The 13979-nt window shown below is 35.0% G+C and overlaps 1 protein-coding gene across 1 annotated transcript in view; it reads left to right on the top strand.

Moving 5' to 3' along the window:
- The window catches only part of LOC137665455 (ATP-dependent translocase ABCB1-like), a 60697-nt gene that overhangs the window by 20134 nt on the left and 26584 nt on the right, over positions 1-13979 (top strand). Inside the window, exons 7-13 of the mRNA XM_068404456.1 lie at positions 1316-1379; positions 6392-6583; positions 7319-7490; positions 8491-8615; positions 9445-9616; positions 11254-11367; positions 12364-12474. Coding sequence (XP_068260557.1) covers positions 1316-1379; positions 6392-6583; positions 7319-7490; positions 8491-8615; positions 9445-9616; positions 11254-11367; positions 12364-12474 — 950 coding nt within the window. The remainder of the gene's footprint in view (positions 1-1315; positions 1380-6391; positions 6584-7318; positions 7491-8490; positions 8616-9444; positions 9617-11253; positions 11368-12363; positions 12475-13979) is intronic.

Here is a 13979-nt window from a genome sequence, read left to right on the forward strand (position 1 = left end):
CAATGGCTCATGCTTAGAAAACAGCCAGGGAGATTCAAGCATCTTGATAGGAGATATTTATGTCAGAATCCCCACCTTGCTGCTATACTATGATGCAAATTAGTAACTCTTGTGTTTGCTGTACTAGAGATACACTATGGATTTTTTTTTGCTTCTAATTCTTAGTTTCTGCATTAGTAGAATTTTATTTTTAGTTTTTTCAAATTATCTACTACAATGCACATTCAACAAATCATGTTTAACTGTGGCTGTGATAGATAGAAAGAGGCTGGTTTTCTTTCTTCTCAGCGTGAGTTCCTGTTGATTCCTTTGCATCAGGTCTGACAATTATAGTTCATAAGGTGAATTAGATCAGTAGGTAGATCAAACAGAAAATTTGCTACCAAAAATAAAAGTACTTACTTTCTTTTGGATCAATTTGTTAAATAGCCTCATTTGCTAAAACAGAAATATGAAATCAAACACAAAGAAGGGCAGGCATGCAGTGCTGGACACAAGAGGAAGGAGTGATACTGTCACTTTGGTATCAACTCACAGTTAGACCAGATTATGTTGTCCTCTGAACTCACACATTAGATGTTAAACTTGTGAACACATTTGTTTCCTGAAATATTATCTAATAAAATTTTATTAAACATTGTAATAAAAATACATGGTGATACAGAAAAAGTAAAGGATGTGATTATCTTTTGTCCTGCATCCATTTTTACTCTTATTATGCTGCTATAAGACAGAACCATGGGCATACTGCCTTTATCAGAAGAAATAGTTTATGATTTCCTCCTTCCCAAGTACAGTAAATTGATCAGATTTTTATGGTGCAAATGCAAAATGCTGCAACTGTAATCTTCTCAAAACGTTTGTCACTAAGTTCTCGTGTGGGGGAGTAAAATTTTAGGGCCAACACCAATATTATAGTCAATATTTTCATAGTGGATTAAGCTATCTACAGTTACTGATTTGATGTCAATGTCTAGGCCTGTATTTTTAATGGTTTTTGGCATTATACAAATGCCCTATGCTTTCAGAAAGAAAGAAAAAACTGAGCATTTAATGAATGCTCAGGAAGACCTTTTAATCTCAAGTTACACAAATGTAGTTTTGTAGTCAGTGGAATTATGACTAACCTTATATTAGTATAAACATTGGTTTTGAATAGGTAGAAGCCTGAAATCATCATACTCCTCCTTTCATTAAAATCAACTTGATTCAAAAGGAGATGTAGCAACTCAAAATTTGCTGAACAGCATGCAGGAAAAAAAATCTGTTAAAACTTGCTCAATTAAAAGTATTCACTCTTTTCTTCCTTTCTAAGGAAACATTTCTGCATTGAATTCCTCTTTAGACTTTCTTGGCAAGCTGGAAGAAGATATGACAAGGTAATTAGAAATTGATATTTCCTCTTCTTTTTTTAATGTAAGCATACGTTTCTAGTCAAATCATCCTTCTCTCACAGATGGTTTGCATACTTAAAACCACATAAAAGCAATGGTTGATTGAATAATTTAATATAACTAAATAATAATATAATATAACTAATAATATAATAATAACTAAAGATTCACACATGAGATTGTATGAGGCACTGGGAGAATTCTTGAACATCCCCAGCTATTCCCAACAATTTCCTTGTAATCTCTTGCTCTCGCCCATCCCCCCTCCTTTTCAGGGGTGCTGTGTGTCCCAATGCCATCTGCATTTCCTTCCTTCTTCCTTCCTCTGAATTTATAAACAGTAATTGTTATGTTAAAAAATTATATTGATTATCATCCATCGATTCCTTGAGCTTCAGTGATTCACTGATAAAAAGCACAATTAAAATTGCAAGGTAGTATCTACTTTGCTGCCAAAGCATCAAGTTCAACTAAGTTATCTGGACTACTGAAAATACAGAGTTAGATTATACGCAACCTTAAATCTAGCATTCTAGAGTGGGAGATAGCAGAAGACAATAGTCAGTAGGCGCTTCTGCTACAAAGCTTCATAAAGAAAAGGTCAAATAAGCAGAAACATCAGCTGCCAATAGATATGTTTTGTTAAGGGGCTTTATTAACCACTGTCTGTGGACTTGGTTTGTCTTAGAATCATAGAATGGTTTGGGTTGGAAGGGACCTTAAAGATCATCTAGTTCCAACCCCCCTGCCACAGGCAGGGACACCTTCCACTAGACCAGGTTGCTCAGAGCCCCATCCAACCTGGCCTTGAACACTGCCAGGGAGGGGGCATCCACAACTTCTCTGGGCAACCTGTTCCAGTGTCTCACCACCCTCAGAGTAAAGAATTTATTCCTAATATCTAATCTAAATCTACCCTCTTTCAGTTTAAAACCATTCCCCCTCATCCTATCACTACTTGCCCTTTTAAAAAGTCCCTCTTCCGCTTTCCTGTAGGCCCCCTTCACGTACTGGAAGGCTGCTATAAGGTCTCCCTGAAGCCTCCTCTTCTCCAGGCTGAACAGCCCCAACTCTCTCAGCCTGTCTTCATAGGAGAGGTGCTCCAGCCCTCTGATCATCTTTGTGGCCCTTCTCTGGACTCGATCCAACAGCTCCATGTCCTTCTTATGTTGGGGGCCCCAGAACTGAACACAGTACCCCAAGTGGGATCTCATGAGAGCGGAGTAGAGGGGCAGAATCACCTCCCTCGACCTGCTGGCCGCACTACTTCTGATGCAGCCCAGGATACGGTTGGTTTTCTGGGCTGCAAGCGCCTGGGCTGCAAGCGCACATTACCTGCTCATGTTGAGCTTCTCATCAACCATCACCCCCAAGTCCTTCTCCTCAGGGCTGCTCTCAATCCATTCTCCTCCCAGCCTATATTTGTGCTTGGGATTGCCCCAGCCCACATGCAGGACCTTGCACTTGGCCTTGTTGAATTTCATGCAGTTCGCACGGGCCCACCTCTCAAACCTGTCAAAGTCCCTCTGGATGGCATCCCTTCCCTCCAGCGTGTCAACTGCACCACACAGCTTGGTGTTGTCGGCAAACTTGCTGAGTGTGCACTCAATCCCAGTGTCTATGTCTCTTGATAAAGATGTTAAACAGGACTGGTCCCAATACCCACCCCTGAGGAATGCCACTCATCACTGGTCTCCACTTGGATATCGAGCCATTGACTGCAACTCTGAGTGTGACCATCCAGCCAATTCCTTATCCACCGAGTGGTCCATCCGTCAAGTCCATGTCTCTCCAATTTAGAGACAAGGATATCGTGCAGAACAGTGTCAAATGCTTCGCACAAGTCCAGGTAGATGACATCAGTCACTTTTCCCTTATCCTCCACGCTGTAACCCCATCGTAGAAGGCCACCAAATTTGTCAGGTGTGATTTGCCCTTTGTGAAGCCATGTTGGCTGTCACCGATCACCTCCTTATTTTCTATGTGTATTTAGTATAATTTCCAGGAGGTTCTACTCCATGATCTTGTCAGGCACAGAGGTGAGGCTGACTGTTGCTCCTGCAACATTTCTGACAGTTAGTCTCTGACATGAATGCAAGTAATGCATACACACCTTCAGCGAAATATACTTGTGCCCAGTGATTTGAAAGCAAATTTGAAGGCAAAATTGCGAAACAAAATAATTTGTGCATGGGTGAAGTTACTCTGGCTGTTCTATATTTAGTACATACCTGATGCCTAGTTGCACAACATTTTTAAAGTCTGTCTTATGTTTATTCTAAAGGAGCTTTAAAAATAGTTGCTCTTACTACATATGCAATTATAGAATTCTTTTTCTGAAACTCACTCTGAAACTCTGATCTTAGTCTCCAGCATTTATTTTGACAAGTCCAATAGTTTTATAAAGTGTTATATAAACAGAAATTCCTGTTAAAATGTAAAATTAGATCATTTAAATTTAGTTGACTGTTCTGTAATTCTTGCAAATGTAAAAACTATCTGATTTATTTTCTCTATGGCAGTTAATTATTCTCTATATTTCTACCTGTTTAATTATCTCTTTCTAGTAACTGGTCTTACGGTTGGATTGCCTTTAAAACTGGATCACTTACTGTTACTAATTTCTTGTAATTTTAAAGATATTTGTGTTAGTGTTTTCATTTCTGTTTGAAATGAAAGTAATGAGACAGGTTTAAAATCAACATATTTTCTTTTTTATTCTCCTCGAGCATATCTAACCTGTATTTTAAGAGCAGGATGTACTAGAATTACACACGGTATTACTGACCCTTATAGCATAAGAGTAGTGTGTAAATCAATGTGTCATTTATAAGTCTTTTAGACCAACAACCGATCAGAACTATTTTTGATTAATGGCTTGGGGTTCTTTTAATCTCTTAATTTCTTTTAATCTTTTAATTAATTTTTATCACAGCATCTCCACTAAAAACAATAGGAATCCTCCCATTGTCCTCAGTGGGCTGTTGTCTAGGAGTCTCTACTGTTAAAGAATGAAGAGTACAGGAAAACAGATGAGCTGACACAAAGAAAGTGTAAATGTGAATATAGATCTACATCAACATCTAAATGTTGGGAACTGCCTGTTCTCATGACTCTAAGAAATGGTCTATTTGAGGAAGATCTTTTATTAACATGATGCATGCCACCTTGTCTTTTAGACATTAACTCTGAAAGTACAAGTATGAATAAAAAGTAGCCTGAGTTTCTCTTTAGAAGCAAGTTGTTGAATGAGGAATGTATTACTTATTAGCAGCACAGGAATAGGTTCTCTTTTCTAAAGTTTCTAGATAGAGCCTTGAGTTAGTGTGTTCACCGGTTTGAAGAAGCAGCTGTTTGTACCCACCCCTTGTTTCTCTAAGAACGCCTGCCAGCAGGTCAAATAATAATAAAAACTGTTTACAAGGACAAAGTTCTCAGAAGGATGTGTTCAAATACTGAACTATACACATGGACTTGGTTGTGTTTGTTACTCAAACAACAGTTTGCCTAAAATTCAACTATTTATCAAAAGAAAAAGAACCATTGTTTCACAATGCAGTGAGCATTTACTCTCTGTTAAGTTTCAGCGGTGAATTTACAGAATATATTTCATCAGCATGGAATCTGGCAAAGATATCAATCCCTTTTGATACAATTTGTCATGAGACAAAGTCCAAGCATAAAACAATTCTTTGAAGTGATGTAACATCATAAAGTAATTGTCTAAAGTAATTACTGCTGAGTTTTGAAGCAGTGTTCTTGGTTTTAGTTTGGTAGATTCTGTGCAGAGTTTTAATGAAGCTGAAGATGGTCAAGGTCAATATTCAAATAACCAGCATTCAGTTAGGCATTAACCCATTTTTATTAAACAGTTTAGATACAGTTCATTTCATAATGAGTATAGTTCCAAAGTCCCTGATTAAACTGTATGGTACCTTAGCCACAAAAAAGACTGGACTCAAATTTGAAAAGTTTCATCTATAAAGCCATTCTCTCCTTTTTTCTTGAGCAGAGCATTTGCACACAGATTTCTGCAATTTGCTCCTGCCAAGTTTCATGCTACAGTTCTAAAGAATCAGTATGCATAACTTACTACATGTGAGTGAAAGTTCTAAGAGTTTTAAAGCTTTTTTCTAATTATTTACTTTTCTATAGATGGAGTAGTCTTACAATTACATGTCATATACACCATGAATATTTAGCCATTGGTTTTGGTCACGTTTTACAAACCGGGTATCTGTTCAGTTATATTTTTCTGGTTTAGTTCTCGTTTAAGTTCACGTGTAACTGATTCTGATGTAAATTCTGAATCAAATCAAAACTGAACAGTTTAAAACTGTGTCTCAAATTCAATTCCAGTTTGAGAAATATAGTGGTTCACACACTCCTTGGTTTTGATTTGACGCCTTGCTCATGGCACAGACCTGAATTAATTTAGAAGTAAAATATCAGTTATGAATAAAATAGAAATCAAAAGAATTTCTTATCTAGTAGAATTTGTTTGCAATAGATGTATATATAGTAATGCTGTATTCTCAAATTGGGAAATATTTAGAGCATGCATGCATATATATATATATAGAGACAGGCATGTTGTGTGATGTAAATGTGTGTGAATATAGGTATATATGATTAGGTTTGTCTATATGTGTTAAAACTGTTAAGAAGTTTTTAGAAATGACACATTTAAGTGAAAAGGATATTTTATCTAAAATACAGTTCTAAAATAATCTTATGAGAAAATATATACTATATTGACAAAAAAAAAAGTAATTCCTGTCTAACAATAGCTTCATCTAGCTTATTGCATAGCTGAAAAATGATATTAAATACCACTTAAAGAAAACTTGACAAGTTTGACAGAGAAGTGTAAACTCTAGTATAAACATATAAACTCTAATTCAGGTCTGAAACAGAAGTAAGCATCAAGCTAAATACAGAGTAGTGAGGTACTTAAAACTAATTTCAGAGAATCACCATTGTTTTTTTTCTTTCAGATATGCATACTATTATTCTGGAATAGCAGCTGGTGTTCTTCTTGCTGCTTATATCCAGACTTCATTTTGGACCCTAGCAGCAGGCAGGCAAATAAAAAAAATTAGAGAAAAATTTTTTCATGCAATTATGAGACAGGAAATTGGATGGTTTGATGTAAATGACGTGGGAGAACTTAACACTCGTCTTCTAGAGTAAGTATACTATACCTTTCACAATGTTATTATATCTTATTAAGCATGTATGAGTTACAATTTTTTTAATTTTTATTTTTAAATTGAATTATTTCATTGTGAAATGAAATTTCACTGTGAAATTAAATTTTGTTATTTCATTGTGAAATGAAGGTTTCAAGTTTTCTCATGAAGAAACTCAGAGACTTAACTTCTGATACTGGACTGTCACAAGCATATCAGAAAAGCATTTCAATAAGTTCCCTTGACCTCTGAGGGTGACTAAAGCCCAGCCTATGAGATTGCCTCCATGAAGAGAAAACATAGTTCATTTCTGTGCACACTGGGGACTGAACAAGGTGCCGACTGACCCCAGCAGTGTGAATATCATTAACTGCGTGACACGCTATCCCTTTCTCTTTGCCTACATGAAAGGCTTTATATTTTCTTTCCAGATATCCCACAATTTCCAAACAGATCAAAAATGTGGAATTAAGAAAGTGGGAGTAACTTTGCACTGAAGGCAGAATTTCAACCTTTTCAGACAAAAACAGGTTCATAACATGCCATTTTCACAAGAAATATGAAATTTTCCTCGACCACACTATATAGTGCTCTATCTTGAAGCAAACTGTTGTTCGAAAGTAATTGAATAATGATGATTGTCCTCCACAGAGATGCCCATGTAACAAAATTGAAAAGCTTTCTTGTGCTTTCTACATTTTCCTTCCTGTCTGGATGTAATTTGTTTTTCAGTGATGTCTCCAAGATTAATGATGGAATAGGTGACAAAATTGGATTGCTTGTTCAATCAGTAACAACATTTATAACAGGATTTATTGTTGGTCTCATAAGAGGATGGAAATTAACCCTTGTAATACTAGCAGTGAGTCCTGTCCTGGGACTTTCAGCAGCCATCTGGGCAAAGGTAGGTTAACATACATTCAGTGTCAGGTTTTATATTAATGAGAGATAATTAAATAAATCTACATATCTGTAATTCTTACTGTTAGAATGTATTGCTTAGAACAATTATAGCTTTAGACAACATCTATGTACATAAGCTCTTAAATTAACTGTATATAAGTACCCTCACATAGTTTGAATATTATAATTCCCGTCAATTAGACAGACTTGTTTGATTTGAAACTGTTTCTGCCAACATAGCATATTTTTATATAGAAAAGGAAGCAAGATATATGAGTAGAATCCACATCTGTAACTGTTAAACTTCATCCACATGAGTACTTGTTCTGTTGAAAGGAATAATTGCACCTCCTGAAAAATAAGTGAAGAAATTGGACCAAGCCTTGGTCTCAGACACAGAGTTTCTTTTAAGAGTTGTTAACAGCTTTGGTAAGAAATTTTAGACAGACTTAGGTGAGAGAAGTTCTAAATTATAATGGGATTGGAGTGACTTATATTTGTAGTTTGGAAACCTTCAGATTTTTATAGCATTTTATTTCCCTTACATTTCAAAGATTATATAAGCCTTCTCTGTCTTGAGTGAGTATGTTGTAGAAGAGGCAGGAGTAGAGAAGTATGTGCCACATGTGTCTACTGGCTAAAAGTCTGCATGGACTGTGGCCAATTAATGTAAGCTATAGAGGCCTCTGGCTAAGGTAGCCAGAGATGAGAATGAGCTGAGGAGATCTACCTGGGGAGAGCCACACCAGCTCAGTGTAAGTAGTCATCTAATCTCCTGCACTGGGCAAAAGCAGAGTGGAAAATCCAGCCCTTAGTTGGTAATGTTGAATTATTTGATTGAATTCATAATGTGCTTAAGGATTTTGATATTGAACATTCTGCATTCATGCATAATATAATCAAAAGGCTTCATACTGGAAGAAAGTAACTGTGATAAAAGCCATTATGAAGTGCTTGAGCATTCCGTTTTTCTTAAGTCAAAATATTTGATCCTGTATTAGGTTCTCTCTGCTTTCACTGACAAAGAACAAGCTGCATATGCAAAAGCAGGTGCTGTTGCAGAGGAAGTTCTGGGAGCAGTCCGCACTGTAATAGCTTTTGGAGGACAAGAAAAAGAAATTAAAAGGTAAGAGCAATGTTTGCTTTCATCAGCTGATTTTAAAGTACTTGCTTCAGATGGTTTGAAATTGTGTTGTATCTTTGCTGTTGAAAGTCTGTCAAAACAAGCAGGTCTTGTGCTTCCTGCATTTTTAGGTAACGGGAAATTGTCTGTTCCAGGCTGTTATACTACATGTTTCTACTTGTATTATACTACATGTTACAGGCTATTATACTACATGTACTACTTTCACTACATGTTGAAAGACAATTAGTTATTTTTCTAGTAAATGACAAAATAAGTTGATATATTGTCTGTACTCTAGTAAGTGTACAGACTACTTTAAACATCACACAGTGAGAGCTTTAGACAAAAAAAAAGGCCCTGCCATGAGAAGAGATGATAGTATCTTTGGTAATCTGATTACTCAGTAGTTGTTGTGAAGTACTAATAAACAATATCTCTATTTCCACTATACTGTAAAACATCATTCTTGTGATATATTTTAACTTTTTATCTTAAGCTAACAATTATACTCTCAAAACATGTCATGATAGGTTCATGATCAAAGTTCACTGATCTGCAGGTTATTTAAGGAACTTGAATGCCAGTCCCTGAACTGCAATGCCCTTTTTTTTCTGTATACCAAGTTGACTGACGTTGGCCTTTTTAGGAGTTACCTTAAAGTATCTGTGCCTGACTAGCAGGCTTACCTTTGTACAGTCTTAGGATTATATATTTTATATATCTTGTGGTACTTTGTGAATGTTCTTTTTCTAATTCATCCAGAGAGTTTTTGGTGCTGTCTTCCATGGTACAAGTCTGAATCTATTTTGAACTTCTATTTTTCTTCCAGATACCATAAAAATTTAGAAGATGCTAAACAGATTGGAATAAAAAAGGCTATTACAGCTAATATTTCTATTGGTGCTGCTTTCTTACTGGTATATGCATCATATGCACTGGCCTTCTGGTATGGAACTACCTTGGTCTTAACTGATGATTACACTATTGGCAAAGTTCTTACAGTAAGTGTTAATGAGTAAATTCCCAATAAGAGTGAGAAATACTAAAGAAAGTACATTAAAGTATTTATTGGTAGCTTATTTGAGTTTAATAGAATTATGTGCCAAAATTGGTAAAATATATAGCATCCCTTCTTCTTAACACAAATATTTTCACCACAAAAGTCTACATGTTTTTTCTGTAGTATCTCAAAATCTACATCAAGCCAAATAAAACATATATTATTTTCAAATATTTCTACATCTTTTCTGACTTCCATAAGATCAGACTGATATAGAAACAGTTCAATCAAAAACTGGAGTACAATACCCTTCCTAGTTGCTATTTGTTTTCAGATTTGTGGGGCTGAATATTTTTTTAGGATGCAGAAGCAAATACTTTTTTTTTAGCTGTGGTGTGGTCTAAGTAGATCATTTTTATTGATACTTTTCTTATATTTTGCACCATAAGAGCTTGGAATCACTTCTCAGTACTTTTAGAAATCGAGGGGGAGGAAAATATACTTTTGACTAGTAAATATGTCACCATCTAATCAAAGGAAGAAAACCACAACTCATAAGTCATAACTTAAATTCTTCTTTTGATGTGGCAACCATTCTAATTTTGTATGAGATATCAAACAAATATGGTAAGAAGAATAAGTTTGTTAACCATGACGAAACCCATCCAGGCGACCATATGTATATATTTATATTTTTTAAACTACCTGTTTTATTTATGAATCACATAAGTTTGTGAAAAATGGCTCTGATATATGTTATTGGCTCTTTTGAACCTGCCTGTTTTTTTTAAAGACAGACTGGCATACAGAACATCTCAGTGAGGCTCATGCCTTTGTATGTAGCTTTTTCAGTTCAAAGTATTTGCAATTTCTGTTGTCTGTGTTGTAGTTCATTGGAGTAGTGTTTTTATAATGTGAACAGGAGGATGTTCCCTTATTAGGTATCACATCTGTGAATAACCACTGTTGGAGAAAAGATGATGGGTGTGATGGACCTTTGCTGTGACGTACTATAGCTGTTATTATGATCTCTATTTAAGCAGTGTGTATTTATTACTTTTGTTTTGATACTAGCTGAAAGAAATAAACTATGCTTTGCTGAGAAAACAATATATTTTTTCTTTTTCTGTTTTTCTTGTTTGCTTGCACTTACTCTCTTTCACTCCAGTAGAGGGACCCTTTATTACTTTGTGATGGAGAAGTTGGATTTATATACTTCTATTTCACTGTCACTTTGAAAGCAGAATGATAGTGCTTTGCATATCTGTCTTTGTTCCATTAGAAGATATGCAATATACTTTCTGGTCTTTGGAACATCTTTTGCCAAAGAACGAATTAGTACAATAAATCCTGAAACATCAAGTGTAATTATACATGTTTTCACTTCTTATCAATGTTTGCAACATTCACATTTTGCAGGAACTCTGTTCTGAGCTGAATCTTAAAAACCCTTTTCTTAATGGTATTCTCTGTTTAGGAGATAAGATACACTTTCATATTTTCTTTAATTCTAGATTCCTTAAATTTTTGTTAACAGGCATGGAGCCTCCTGACCCAGAGGTATCTAATGTAAATAAATGAATGTAGTTCTCTGCTTAAATAAGAATTGATATATGTCACCATAAACATTTCTTTCAGGTGTTTTTCTCTGTATTGGTTGGAGCTTTCAGTATTGGACATACTGCTCCAAGCATAGAGGCATTTGCTGGTGCAAGAGGAGCTGCCTATACAATCTTTAACATCATAGACAATGTAAGTACCTTTGTACTCACTCGCCTTTCAAAACCAAGAGACCCTTCTTTTTAAAGTACAGGCATTATTTATGGATATGAAATTAGTAAGAGAAAATAAGTGTGTAAAGTAAGCAGAAATATAAACATAAAAGCAGATAGAATGTGTAATTATTAGTCAGTTCCTCTCTGTCTTCTGGAGTTATCAGTTCTTGCTTCAAAAGTAAAACTACTGGATCTCTGAATCACTTGGTGTTGGAGGTTTCCTCTAATGTTTTTATCATGAAGGGCACTTCTATGGTGCTATGTAGATATGTGATTACAGACACTGTAGGTATATGAGCATAGATTTCAAGGTATCAGTGGCACCCCCAGTAGCATGAGTGTCAGCAGATCAGTAAAACACAACCTGGTAACCTGGATATGTACTTAAATTGCCAAGAGAGTCTGAAATCAGGGAAGCTGTGATTTTACTAGCTAATGAAACCCTATGAAATGCAATTGCATGTTTTTGGTTATTGTTAAAACATGCTTCAAGTTCTAGACCCACCCTGGATGGAAACAAAAAACAGTGATAATTAAGAACTCTGTGTCTGCTTAATGGTCAGTGGATTGCTTCTTTCTCAGACAAATTGTTTCAGAAAAAAGGGCAAAGCTATAAATGAACAGCGTATGAACAGCTCATTAAAGATGATCTGTCCAGGTTAATCATCAGGCAGTGAAATGAACCTCAAATTATGGCTAGCTGTGAGTACAGTCTTAAAGACAATGTACTAAATTCACACAAAAGCTTAAATGGAGAAATTATAAAAGTATTCTTGCATGAGAAGATTATCAATGTAGTAATGAAGCAGCAAAACATCATGCAATTTACATGTTTCATAAATCTCACCTAAATGCGTTTAAAATTACATTTAATATATCCTCAGAATAATGGTGCACTCTAGGACTTCTTTATGAAAAAAATCATTAGGAAATAAGTCTTGCTGATTTTTTTTTTTGATTTTATTTTGTACAGGAACCTCAAATTGACACTTATGCAGAGACAGGTTACAAACCAGACCACATTAAAGGGAACTTGGAATTCCAAAACGTTTACTTCAATTATCCATCCAGACCAGATGTTGAGGTACTGTAAATGAAACTTTATACATATTACAGTTAAATATGTGGATCATTTGTTAGGAAAAAAAAAGCCATATAAATAAAATTTTGTTGAAAATGTAACAATTCGAAGTTGGTTCTCTAATTTATATAAAACCACCTTGCCATCACAGTGATTTTAGCTAGAATTATTTACACCTTAGCTAAACATGTTAAGTTTTCTGAATAATTTTCTGTCTAAAGCTACAGTCAGTGTGGCTGTGCAATAAGATTAAAGATTTATTGCTATCAGAATCTAAATTTATGCATCTAACCCAAGTGTTTGTGTATAGTAATAATAGTGAGAGAGTGGGTTTCGCAAGTACCTGCAGTGCAGCTCTGTTAAAACTATATCTCAACCAGTTAAAGAAAGCAGATCCAGCAAGGACTTGCTACAAATGGAATAGAGACCAGAATCTGTATTTGTCTGTCTAGATAAATAAATTTTGCTTTTTAAAGCACTGTCATAAATCCAGAGTCTTAATGCAGTGGAGGTGGAAGACATTTGAATGATTTTTGAAAATATTTTCATGAAGAATGTCTTTGCACTGTGTAACTATTTCCTTCCCTACCTTGAAGGAAAATCAGTGACCTTGATAAAGAGATCTTTCTTACTTTCGATAAGCAGAAAGGAAAGACACAGAGCTTTCTTTTTAAGCCATTTTTACTCATAAATATGTTAAATATTTCAGCTTTTCCTTCTATCAAGAAAGTGAATTAAGTGAATATGCTTGATTTTTCTTCGTATAGATATATAAATGAAAAGGCAACTATTGATCTCAGTGGATTATTTTATAAGTTTATACAGGTATAATACAAATAGAGATGACTCTCCCATAGTTTCAGAGATAATAATTATAGGAAGTTAAGGCTACACTAAACATTTATTAAGTATTTCATAAATTATAGTAAAGAGAAAAATGAGGAGGTCAAATAACTCAGGGTAGTTCATTTCTGCCTAAGTTTAATCTACCTGACTTTCAAGTTAACTCTTGCTTTCAACAAGATTAAGTGCAGCAAAGTAATTGACAGGCATGATGAAGACTGTAAGTTACTTCCTGTCTCAGTAGACTGATTTATTTGCTGTCCTTACTCTCTCTTCTCTGTTTACTTTAAGTTGTTAGAAACAGCCTAAATGGATTTAATTATGGATTTTATTTTGCTATAGGAAAAAGGTTCTGATAAATAGTCCACTGAAATCAGTAGTAATCCACAGGTTTTAGAACAACTTCTAATTACTGCCTTATTTACATTAGATATGTTTGAATTCTTCTATACAAGGTCTATAGACTAAATTATCTGTAGCATTATGACCAGAAGATTTAATAAGGCTGCTTCATAAATTGAAATTGTTATTACTTATGTTGGACTTCTTGTTTTGATCTAAAAATATTATAGCAAAATAAGACATCCTAAAAGTTATGATTTGTCTATGCCTCTTGTTCCTGAACAGTGAGATATATTTCACTTGTAAAGCACATAAATATTGGT

The sequence above is a fragment of the Nyctibius grandis genome, chromosome 7, assembly GCF_013368605.1.
Source record: "Nyctibius grandis isolate bNycGra1 chromosome 7, bNycGra1.pri, whole genome shotgun sequence".
Taxonomy (NCBI): domain Eukaryota; kingdom Metazoa; phylum Chordata; class Aves; order Nyctibiiformes; family Nyctibiidae; genus Nyctibius; species Nyctibius grandis.